Source organism: Anas acuta, chromosome 17 (genome assembly GCF_963932015.1).
Source record: "Anas acuta chromosome 17, bAnaAcu1.1, whole genome shotgun sequence".
NCBI classification, from domain to species: Eukaryota; Metazoa; Chordata; class Aves; order Anseriformes; family Anatidae; genus Anas; species Anas acuta.
Genome location: NC_088995.1, coordinates 379,500 through 392,205, shown reverse-complemented (window position 1 = coordinate 392,205; position 12,706 = coordinate 379,500). Strand labels below are relative to the sequence as shown.

The window sequence follows — 12,706 nt, the reverse complement described above, 5'->3', positions numbered from 1 at the left end:
CCCCACAGTACAGCACTGTATTCTCACCTGTTCAGGAGGTTGTTCCTGCTGACCATCCTCAGGAAGCCAGTTGGATCAGTCACTGAGTTCAGCTTGTTATTCATCTCCTCATACTGTTGGTCCATGATATCCCCAGCTTCACTTTCAGTCTCACTGCTAGCACAGGCTCTGCAGAGGGAACAGCAGGTTGAAGGAATCATTGGTGCAGGACAGAACAATAGTTTTGTAACAAATGCTCAGCCAGTCTTAGAGAAAATTAATTTCAGACAACCTCAACCAAATGTTAAAGTCAAATTTTCCCTGGATTGCATCTCCTCTCCTGTTAGGCATACAAGATAATAACAGCCCTGTACCTTTCTCTTGCCCTGGGCATTCTTAAGGGTTTAAAGCATTACACACAATGACAGAAATACAGGACCCAAATTCCCATGCCCAGCAAACAGATAAGGACTTGTGAAGCTACTGAACAGAAAAGCTGATGTTTGAAGGAAACACCAACTCAGCCCTTGAATTGCCTAAGAACGTACGCTACTATATCCTTTCCACAAAAAAGACCCAAGCTATGTATGCTCCCTTCACTGGCAAAGCTCAATATACAAAAGACAGCTGTGTTGATGTTCCTATTATACAAACAAGGAAAGATACAAAGAGAAAAAAAATGACTCCATCAGTGACACTAGGACAGCAGCAACAGAGACAAATATAGAGAAATATCTAAATGACCATCTTGTCGTAGATTTTCCATCTAAATACTATGGTAACACTTGTTTTTCCTTTGTAAAGGCAGAAAGCAAACAACTATTGTATGTGCATTTTTAATAATCCCTTTCTTTAATTTAATAAATAATTTGCATCTCATATGGTGCATCACAAGCCTTGGAATTTGTACACTTTAGCTAAAGCTGCTGTGCTGCCTGCATCTCACTTATGCTGCCTTTTTTCAGCACAAAGCAAAGGCTGCACTGCAGAACCTAACATTACCACAGCAAATTCCTGATGACACATCCTATGAGAGCATCCCTTCCTCCCATGAGCAAAAAATGGGAAGATGTGCCACCTTGGTGGTGCAACAGTACCTACAAACATATTTACACCTTTATGGAAGGCAATTGCACTTAAATATCTGCAAAAGCATACAACTACAGCGCACTTCAGCATGCCATGAACTGAGAAGTTGAAGCCAAACAAAAGTTTTCACATGCATGCAGTACATATTCAACTCCTTTTGCTCTTTATTGACAGTCAGAGAACAGCTTCCAGGGACTGCAGGTGACAGTTTCTCCTGGGGGTTTGCCATGCTGGAGTATGGTGGCAATGTGCAATGCTGCAAGGAAGCACTTAATAATACAAGGAAAGTTTCATATCAGAACATGATATTGACCCACACGGAGCAGACAAGATTTGTTTAATAACCTGCATATAATTTTCAAGTGGGGAAAGACCTTCTGCCTGTGATCATACCACACCAGCCCACTGATCTCAGAGACAAACATCAAACCCACAATCCTTAACCAAGAACATACCACCACCATCCCCATGAAAAGAGGAGGAAGCTGACATCACGGTAAATTAAAGACTCATCCCCAAACCTGAAGACTGAAGGACTCCCTTTGCCAGGAAAAGTCTGTGATGACAAATGGTGACCAGAACTGAAAATAGTATCTGCAAACATAAGGAGTAACTACAGATTTTGGTTGTGTACATGCATATCTAGAGGACAAGATTCAACCACTGGTACCTAGAGATGGATGTAACCTTCTGAAAGTTGAAACCCTGATCCTTTAAAAGAAGGGTAGATGGAACCAATTCAGTCTTGCTTTTTCTTTCTTGTCCTGCCTGTCAGTATTTGCACCTCAGAGGGAGTGACTCTGTTCTTCCAGAAAGAACACGGTCCACATGCACGCACAAGAAAGAACTGGATGAAGTGCCAACATCCAGAACTCATCTGTAAAACCCAGGAAACATGAAGGCTGGAGAGAGTAACTTCTGACATTTCCTTTAACAGGAATCACACAGCTCATTTTCAAGCAAGACTTAAAAAATGTATCTCCTAAGGTGTGACAGAGGCCAAGAGAATTTAATGTAAGGCCTGCAAACCACTAGACATCACCACAGACAAGGATAGGCATAAAGTATAGCATTATTTAGTAGCAATAATTTCATGATTATGATCATTCAGATAGCTGTGCTTTTGTGCTTGCAGGAAGCTACTCCCCTTTGTCTGTCAATTCTCTTAGACTTTGATTACTCATCTGGTTTAGGTTCCAACTGGTCTTCCTCACAGTACTTAATAAAAACCCTAGACGAGCATGCAGTTTGTTATTGGTCACAGTGAAATGAATAATTCAGTCAGAGAGCTGTAAAAAACCATATGTTCCCCTTCAGAAAGCCACCTTCACAACTGTGGAAAGTTACGCACCTTGTCAGAAAGTACAAACCCAAAATGCACACAGATGAGACAACTAGAAGTCCAATACATGCAGATGTGGGTATCACTGGAGGGAGGTATCTGCTGTCCCTACTGCTTCTGGTTTCAAACTGTCTCAACATTATGAGTTAAGCACAGAGTCATCTTCTCAGCAGCTCAACTGACACAATCCTGACAAATCCCTTGTGAGGTTGGTGGGTGATTACAGAAAATGGAAGTTGAGACTGAGTTCTGGACAGACTGGGTCAGAACCTCTAAGTCAACATGATTGCTGACCTTAGGTTGACCTGTTCCTGATCCACCATTTTGGCTATCAGCAACAAGAAGTCACCTGTTCATGATCAAAATCTGTTATAGATACTGCCAGTATTTCAGCAACATGTACAAATGTCCATATTAGCAAAATTCTGGGTCCCTGAATCCCTCCCTCTCACTGAATCATTAGAGCTCATCCTCCCACAATGGCAATACTAAATTTTTTAGTGACACTCCAAAGGAACATCCAGACACCAACATCATACTCAGAGAGAGAGAATCTAACACAATGTTCATGGGAAGTTTTCAGAGTAGTACTATAATTTTTTTCAAATCATTTCGTATCTTATCATTTATGGGTGATCACTGCTATGGTCACAAAAGTATTTATATATAGAAGTAGAATAAATAGAAAGGATGAGCAAATCACTGTGTAGCTAGCCCAAAGGAACAAAAACCCTTTATCTATCTCTTAGCTGTAAAGCTACATAAACCACACAGATCACTGACATAGCTTTTCTCCTTGGAGACTACAGCAGAGAAGCAGAGATAATGGCTCAAATCAGTTTTCTTCTAGATACATGTTGTCCATCTCAACTCAGGTATCTCTTTCACCCTTCTCATACCAATTAACTTTCCTCTCTTGTGTGGGATAACAATGCATGGTTTATTTTTTTTTTCCTGTTTTGGGGAGTGGTTTGCTTTCCTTCTCATTTGCAGCGCGGTTGGTTCAAACATGGCCACAAATCTGCTTGTATTCTGCTGCGTGCACCTCTTAACAAAATGACATGGGTTATGGACGGCTAGGTTTTAGCGCTGTGAAGCAGCGTCTCAAAGATTTTGATCTGTCTTCAGTCTGTCACTGGTGAAGACTTCAGGACTGTACAAATTGTTTAGTTCTTACAAGATTAATGTAAGAATTTTAATGGTAACATGGGTGTCTAAAGTAATCTCAAAGGGTTGCAGAAACCTACAAGTAATTTATATAGCAAGAGTTTGTCAGTTCTTTGGGCAAATTTCCAATGAAAAGTGGAAAAAAAGCATCGTGTGTTCTTTAGGAGACTGATATAATAACTACCCTGTTAAAACAGGAAGCAAGGAAGGAAGGAAGCAAGGAAAACAACCCATTCCACACACTCCCTTAAAACACAACAAAAATCCTGACATCTCAAGTTAGTGCTGTTCGGGACAGGTTCTTTTCTGGTAATGCAAATGACGAACTTCTCAGTCAAAGTTAGATACGATGCAAATAGCTGCATTCAGGCCAGTAGACATGAAAATATAGAGCACTGAAAAGCTAAAATAAGCTTGGAACAGGCCACGAGTGGTTTATAAGACAAAGACACCTTCTCCTAAACCTTCTAAAAGCTAGTATTTTTGTGTTTTAGAAATAAATAGATAAGAAAATAAAAAAAAAAAATAAATTAGGTAGAGCTTTCTCTTCAGTTCCCTAAGTAAAGGTAAAACCAGAAGAAGGCGGCTCTGCAACCTGAACCATCCTGCCCTGCAAACCTTTCAGGGTGCATTCAGCATCCCAGCATAGATGCACATTCTTTAATTTACTTTGGAATTGGTGAAAATAACAAAAGTTATTTGCTATATGAACGGTTATCGCTTTCTGGTGAGAAAGTGGGAACCAGGATGTTAAACCCTATCTCCAGCTTACCGGGTATAGTACGAATCCACACCCAGAGCCTCCCGTACACTTGAGACATACTGTTCCAATGCAGAGTTTGTTACTGTTTGCAGAGTCACACTGTTGGCTTCAGGGAAGTCCCCAGCATTTTCAGTCACGCTGTCACCCAGATAATACTCATGAAATTTTAGAATTCCTGCAAGGAAAAAGAATCATGACATTATTTCTGCAGGGGAGGAAGAACACTGCCAGCAACTATCCAGGAAAGCGAAACAGTCCCTAGCACTTGGCATTTCCAGTACAACTGTGGCTATGCATTCTGTGCATTTTTCCGCAGGGCTCTTCCAGACTTCTGAATTACAATTGGTTATTTAAAATCTGGCTTTGTATTTTGCAGACGATAGCTCAAAAGTACTTTGCTTTTATGAGATGCTCAGAATGCATTTGCTATTGCAGCCGTCTTATATAAATTATAAAGCACATCTTCCATGAAAGCATGTGTAAGTCACCAGTGTAAGTCACATTTCAACAGCTATGCATGAAAAATACCTATTAATAGTCTCTGTTCACATACATGTACATTGAACACACAAGGCCTCAAATGCTGAACAAAAATGCTACTACTACAGCAGAAACTTCTCATGTCACACAAAGGTTTTTCATTTTACTTATATGCATGAAAATACATTATATACAAAGAAAGGTGTATTAATGCATAGTAAAATACTGAATGTTAGTATTTCACAATGGATAAAACTTACAAAGAACGATCACTTTTTTGGTTAAGAATTCAACTAATACTCAAGATAAAACCTTCCTCCATTCATACTGCCATAACCTTTCTGATACAATTAATTTTACAGTGTCACAGCCTGTGATCAACAGCAAGAGGCTGCTTTGTATGCCCTGTTTGCATTGACAGCATAGATCAGTTACCAGAAGTGGGGGCATAATCAATAAAGCAGCTCCCTTTGTCACAAATACAGAATCAATGAAGAGGCTCTAAAGGCACAATTTCAGTGGGATAATGAGGATCCTGGGCTGTCATTGAAGCTACACTCCACCATCAGTAATGAGATGAGAAGGGATGGAGTCACTCCTGAAGAGCTCCCCAGAAAAGCTGTTCAAGAGGAAACCTGCATGTTAAAGACAAAAGCAACAGTGTCCCTCTCCTTCCTCATACCTGTCAGTGCCTTCAAGGAGCTAGTCACAAACCCATGTACTTGGAGAGCACAGCTGCACTTCTACACGACCCAGATGGGCAAGGAGGAGACTGGTTGTGAAGGCTGGTGGCAAATCCTGCACTACTGATTCATATAATTCTAGTATACTCAACTTGATCTCAATACTACAGAATTAGTGACATTTTATTGTGCAAAGTACAGAACTAAAGAGCCACTTAGTGCCAAGGATGCACAGCAGGATGACATCATCTTAAACTTATACCATCAATATTACAAGACGCCCCCCAAAAGAACATCTTCCAATCACTGTCATCCCATGTGAAGTCAGAAATATGCAAATGTCTGCTTCCCTTCCCAAAGTGTTTTTGGTGTAATCTGAATAGTGCTTTTTTTTCCTCTTCAGCTTTGTTATGGTGAAGGGCTGCAATTATTAAATTATATCCAGAAAGAATTCATGAAAATTTAGTCATCATTTTATTAGATAATGAAAAACAGCTGCCTGCAAAAAGCAATCCTCTTCAAATTAATCCTCTTTGCTCTCCTGTGATAAGCATTTCCGCATTCATATGAGCGGAATTCAGAGGATCAGGCAGTTCAATGATGTATCAGGAAGCAAGGATGCCCTTCTGTTTTCTGCAATCCAGTTCAGTGAATAAATGCCAAAAGCTTTTGGAGCGATAAAGCACAGAAATATAATTAAAGTAAGCATTCTTATGCATTAAAGATTCTCACAGACCAAGGTACTTGGAATCCCATTACTGCTCTGCACTGCTGTGTGGGGAAAAACATACAGCTTAGAGGTCAAAAAACGGAAATATTAAACACCTGAGACATTTCCGTCTCCAGATGAATGTCAAAATCCTTCTATGGAAGTCCTAAGAACTTCCATGCCATTATTGCTGTGGCTATGCCACCATTTCCCGTCTATTTAGCTCCAAGGTTCTGGATCCAAAGGATTGCTTTTGTTCATAGGCTCTCACCTCCAAAAGGGACCTCACCTGCCCCAGGTGCCAGCAGCCAGCTGTACAGGTAACCTGCTGCCAGTGAGTAGTAGAGAACAAGTCCCCTCTGGCCATTCACTGTCTCCAGGACCTGGTCAATGGTCACTGGAGAATAGGGATCAGAGTCCTGCTGCCCAGTCTGGCGTTCCACGAGCAGATCGGCAAATGCCCTTGTTCGTCCTCTCTCTGCTACTGCCAAAGCTTCATCATGGTGACCTGAAAAGACAAAGCCATGTCTCAGACCTGACACCAACATGGTCTGCAATGAACAGTGCGGGAACAGGGACAGGTGCTATCCCAGCTCAAACACAAACCTAGTGAAACAGCATCACCGCATTTATTTCTGGAAAGAGCAGTCCAGCGCTGGACTATGGTCCCACAGATCATGGCTGCAAGCACTAACGTGACGTATGGGGAAACGAGTCACAAAGTCAAATGACTGGAGTAAGCATGGAAGACTATCGTGCCTGAAACCCAAAGAGACCCTTACTTCTGCCCTGGCAAACAAATGCTACGCTTCATCACACTGGTAAGAGCAAAGGTTGTAGCACGAACTGTCTCCCTGCATCTTTAGTCAAACTGTGGCACAAGCTTGGAGTTCAGACCCAGCAGGCAATGGTGTCTCTTACCTAGGCTGACAAGTACTCGTTGCAGGGCCTGATAGGAAGATGTCTGCAGGTCGAAGAGTGACAGCTTGTAATCTGTGCTCAGCTGCACCTCATGTCGGATAGTTTCAAACAGTGCCGAGGCCCGGTACAGCTGGTGGGGGGAAAACAGCCATGGTGACTCCCTAAACAGATACAGCAGATAGTGCTGACTAGGAGAGCGGGATCCAGGGGCCACCATAGCCACAGAGGGGAGGTCAGCCTCAGACAGCCCCTCAGGACATCAGCATCCCCAGCTGAGGGCAGGGGGCTGGGGATGGAACAAGAAGGCACATGGGCTCAGTGCATCATACACCCTGTCCCAGGATGCACCAGACATTTCCTCCTCCTAGGACAGAAATGACCCACAGGACTCATAAGCATAGGGCAGGCCATGGAATACCTGGTGCTGAGACTCCTCGAGGTTCCCACTTGCCCAGAGGGAAAGGCCAAGGCCATGGCGGATTTTGGCTTCATCTTCTCTGCGTCCCAGCTGCTCTGCCAGCCTCAGTCCTGAAAAGCAGTCATAGTGAGAGAGGGCTGGAGGGAGAAGTGGCTTTGGCCTCCAGGTGGAACATTCCTCCTGCCTCAGCTGCCTGAGGGGATGTCGGCTCAGGTGGGCCACATGCCTCCCTGGTGCCTGTGGCATGCAGACAGCGGTGCTGGATGCCAGCAGTGAGATGTCAGCTGCAGCATTGCTAAGCAGCGGCTGCTTACACTCAAATCAACACCTGCATGAGAGGTGCCTAAGCAAGACAGACATCTCCATAGACCAAGACACAACCCAGGTGAGGTTAAGGTGCAATCCCAAGACACTCTGTATGCTTCTACCAGGAAGTTTGACTTTTAAATCTTAAAAGCCACACAGACAATCAAAATCACACTGAACTGCCAAACATTACCAGAGAAGAGGCTTTTGCCACATTACTTGGTCATTTCCCACTAGCTATTCCAGCATCCTGGAAGGTTTCTCTACTGAGCCAGAACAGAGGGCAGGGTCCTGGCATGAGCGACAAAAAGCGCATTTTACTTGCAGCAGCACCTTCTTGTTTGTCCCCTGCTTCCATCACACTCTAAGCCTCCCACCTCCATGGGCCCTGCTGCTGCCCACAAGGATGCTCTTATATACCTCAAGTTTCCTACAGACTGGAGAAGGGGAGGCCTGGTTGTGACCATGCATCTCAGCAGCAACCAGCATTTACTTTTTTCTTTTCTTTTCAGGAATCCTTCATCACACAAGGAAAAGGAGCTGCAAATTATTTATTTCCTTACAATTTAATTGAACTCCCTCAGGTTGTTCGAATCCTATCAGTCATTTTCAAAAAAAAAAAAAAAAAAAAAAAAGACTAGCTGATATAATTAATCCTTCAGCTTCCAACTTCATATGCTCCTACTACATTGCTCATCTCCTCCATCAGAGAGCTACTGCCTTGAACGAATGCTGCTTGCATGCTGGAATCTTTTTCAGCAGCACAAGCCAAAGGCCTGTGCTGGTCCTGGCACTCAGCAGCGGGCAGATGGCTTCTGAACACCGAGGGCTGCCCCTCCCAACCAAACAAGAGTTGTTTTCACTCTCAGCTTACAGGACACTCACCCATCTGGTCTCACTCTCATTGGAGCTCAGAAAGAAAAGCCAGGTGGTAAGCAGCAAAGCACAGCTCAGCACAAATTAGTTCCAGACCTCCTTTTGGATGAGTATATCCTTACCCATGCAGCCAATTCCGGGGATGCAGTGCTATCTACAGAGAGGGTTTATACCTTCAATGCTCAGGCACAAGCAGGCTTTACAAAGACTCTCATTAGACGCAGCCTGGATTCAAGCTCAGAGCTGGATGAGAAGCCCCCAGGAAGGAAGAGACTGCTCTGCTCAACACTCTCTTCACAGGATGCCAGGAAGGCTCTGACTGACATGGTGTGCTGACCAGAACAACTTGCTTGTGTAGCTACTCACATGGATGTTTGACAGTAGCTATGCATGTCTGTAAGAGCTTTTGCATCTAAGTCACTGTCAAACCCATTCTATTAGTGCCACATCCACAGTACCTCACTTCTCTCCACGGGTTCAGGCCTCCCTCCTACTCCCCTACATCTATCACAACATGCTATGTTGGAGGATTCAGCCTCTTACCTTCCTGCAGGTACATCACAGCCTGAGAGTAGTTCTGCAAGGCATGATGAGTCCTTCCCAGACTGCTGTAGGATACAGTTTTGGCTACAAGATCGTTCATTTGTGCTGCAATGCTGAGATGCTGCTCCTGATAAACTACCGCCCTCTCGTAGGTGCCCAAAGACTCGTAGGTCAGACCCAGGTTCCCATAGGCTCGGCCTTGGCAAGTGGGATTGTTGGTCTCCTCCGCAATCTGCAGGTCTAGCTGGTGATACTGCAGGGCTGTGTCATACTCTCCCATCTGCTGATAGACCCCACCAAGGCCGCAGGCAGCATCACTCTCCAGAGCTCGGTCCTTCATCTCTCGAGCAATGTTCAGCTGGCGTTCCAGGCAAGAAATGGCTTGTTCGTAATTCCCCAGCTGGCTGTGCAGGCTCCCCAGCTCCCCATAGGCCTGGGCTTTGTTAAACGCCTCCCCCAACTCATGTGCCACCACAAGCCTCTTCTCAAAGCATACCAGAGCCTGCTGCAAACTTCCCATAGCTCTACAAGGGAAGAAAACAGCATTGATTTTGCCAATATTTTCTTGAAATATAATGTTTTGTCACTTCCTCTAGAGGTCATCTCAAATCTTTCAGGCAAAGACAAATGTTTTCCCCCTAGGAGTCATGCTCAGTATCTTTGAATCACCATCCTTCTTCTGCTACCCTATAAGACTCTTGCTCCAAGGACAGAGCAACATCAGCTCCATTATTCGAGCCAGTAGCAGAGACAAAATCATTTTCTTCCCAGAATCCAGAGGACTCCATTACTTGGTCCTACGCCATATCCCTGTGCATGTATACAATGGCCACACAAGCACATCCTGCCATTAACATAATGCAACCATTTTGACTTGTCTAGACATCAACCTCCCTGCCCTCTACTGCATATTTAGACCGCCCCCAACAAGCCAGCCAAGCTTCACTTATAACCAGTCTGCATGCACACTTCAGCCCCACAGCCTGTTATCTCCCTTTTCCTCACGCTCAGCCCTACCCCTGTTCTCATCTGTGCATTCCCACCTGCTCTCTAAGGAGCACGCAACCTTCCCCACACTGGGCTCTATGCAGGCACACACACACAGGCCACCTTCTCATATTTCTGCGTGCATCCCATATCTCTCTCCTCTGTTATATCAATGTTTCCCCTCAACACACACAAGCACACCTCCTGCCAGTGCCTCTAGGCAAGCATAGGTGTGCACAGATACAAATGCTCCCATGCACACGCTCCTCCCAGCAGCCCACTGGCTTCCAGAGCCTTCAGGGACTCAAGCACAAGTTCATGTGCAGAGCCTGAGCACCAGGTGGGCTCACAGGAACTCTCCAGGACCAGGATCATATGGACTATAACACTTGGCAATACTGAACAATAGAGGCCTTTCTGTGTGCTTTAACAGACTGCATTTCACTGCCTTTTGTTGCAATACACATGCAGCGCTCCTTACCTGTGTCCATTGCCCAGGCCCCGGTAGGCCTTTGCTTGATCTTGCATGCGGTTCAGGCTTTGAGCCACCGACAGGTACTGCTCGTAATACTTTATAGCTTCCTCAAAATCTCCCAGAGCTTCATAACAATCTCCCAGGTTCCCATATGCTCGGCCTCGATCTAACACAGATTCATTTCCGCTAAGCTGCTGCAGCATGGCCAGCTGCTGTTCAAAGTAGCCAATAGCTTCCTCCATGACATTCATGTTCATCTTGGTAATGCCCATGTTACCGTAGACTTGGGCTTCTATGCTGGGGTCCTTCAACTTCTGCCCAAGATCCAGTTGTTCTTCATAACACTTGAATGCCATAGTGTACTTCCCAAGTGACATGTATACTGCAGCAAGGTGACCGTGTGCTCTGCATTCACCTGACACATCACCCAGCTCCTGGTACACCTCCAGCTCCTGTGTATGGTAACCTAAAGCCTTATCACACTTCTGTATCATTCTGTATGCAGAGCCCAAGGCTGCATAGGCGCTGGCTTCCAATCTCCTGTCTGTAACATGATGGGCTAAGCTCAATTGCTGCTCATAAAATTTTATTGCACCACTTATGTCTTTTTTACAGACAAAAATATCCCCCAAGTTCCCCAGAGCTCGGAATTTGGCCTGGGAATTGTTCAGAGACTGTGCCAGGGACAACAGATACTTTTGACACTCCTCTGCTTTGCTGAAGTCCATCAAGGCTTTGAAGGCCAGGCCCAGGTTGCAATAAGCTTTGGCTTGGCTCAGCTTGTCATGAAGATCCTTTGCTAAGGCAAGATCCTGCTCATAGTACTTAACAGCCTCTTCGTAGTTCCCAAGGCAGTAATGGGCATAGCCAAGGTTATGGCAAACCTTCCCCTCCCCTTCCATGTCCTGTAGCTCTGGGGACAAGCGCAGGTACTGCTCGTAGTAAGGTGCAGCCTGCACAAACTCTCCTCGTGAGCAGTGGAAGTTGCCCAAATTGCTGAGGGCCCGTGCTTCACTCTGGATGTCTCGCAGCTCCCGGGCAATGTTGAGATGATTTTGGTAGTGCTGCAGAGCACGATCATGGGCACCCAGTGCTTGATAGGCAACTGCTAAGTTCCCATGTGTAGATGCTTGAGAGGCTCGGTCATTTACTTCCATAGAAATCTGCAGCTCCTGCCGATGGTACTTGACAGCTTGGTCATACATGCCCAGAGCGTTGTAAGCATTGCCCATGTTGCCATAGGCCCGGCCCTGGGCCGCATAATCACTCAGCTCCTGAGCTATGGACAGATGTGTCTTATGCAGCCGCAGTGCAGTGTCATAGTCACCTTTCATCTGGTGAATGATTCCTGAAAAATAGCAGAAATGGGTTCAAAGAAACCAGTCTGTCCTGGTAACCCTTCTGTAACACCTTGCTATGCCAGGACTTTTCTGCAACCCATCCTTCAGCAGCCCATGGCCTGGCCCTTTCCCCACGCTCTCTACAGGGAACCCCATCCCTTCCCCACAGCACCCCAATGCATAACTGGCACAGCCGATGCAGCACAGCCTTTCTCAAGGGAACTTGGTGGCTCCCTGATGTCTTTGCCCAGCTCCTTGCCCACTTCTCCCTCAGCTCTGCTGGGCCCATGGCTCCACCTGATCATCAGCTCCCTGCCAGACACATGCTGCTGTTTCCCTGTGTGATGAGGGAATGCAGTGGCAGCAAGGATGAGCTGCACTGAGCTCAGTGATGTGCTGGGCTTGCAAGCTGCTACACACAGCTGAGTGCTCCCAGGAAAGGGCACCAACTTCTGCAGAAAAACCACTGAGTGACTACAGGGTGTGGAACTGGACTGGACACAAAGCTAAATAAGGTAGGAACTGTGAAAAGCAGTCACATGTCCCATTGTTGCAGCAACTACAGTAGAAGGAATTAGCTAAATTTCTCCCCAGAATGCAGCAGGCGCTATCTGAGCTGGAAGCAGGC

At 45.3% G+C, this 12,706-nt stretch overlaps 1 protein-coding gene across 4 annotated transcripts in view; it reads right to left on the bottom strand.

Moving 5' to 3' along the window:
* TTC28 (tetratricopeptide repeat domain 28) overlaps positions 1-12,706 on the bottom strand; it is a 154,901-nt gene that overhangs the window by 25,649 nt on the left and 116,546 nt on the right. For all 4 annotated transcript variants that reach the window (XM_068654145.1, XM_068654146.1, XM_068654147.1 and 1 more), the window contains 7 exons: positions 10,745-12,086; positions 9,277-9,800; positions 7,552-7,661; positions 7,134-7,263; positions 6,502-6,720; positions 4,350-4,515; positions 28-168 (listed from right to left, as the gene is read on the bottom strand). In XM_068654145.1, coding sequence (XP_068510246.1) covers positions 28-168; positions 4,350-4,515; positions 6,502-6,720; positions 7,134-7,263; positions 7,552-7,661; positions 9,277-9,800; positions 10,745-12,086 — 2,632 coding nt within the window. The remainder of the gene's footprint in view (positions 1-27; positions 169-4,349; positions 4,516-6,501; positions 6,721-7,133; positions 7,264-7,551; positions 7,662-9,276; positions 9,801-10,744; positions 12,087-12,706) is intronic.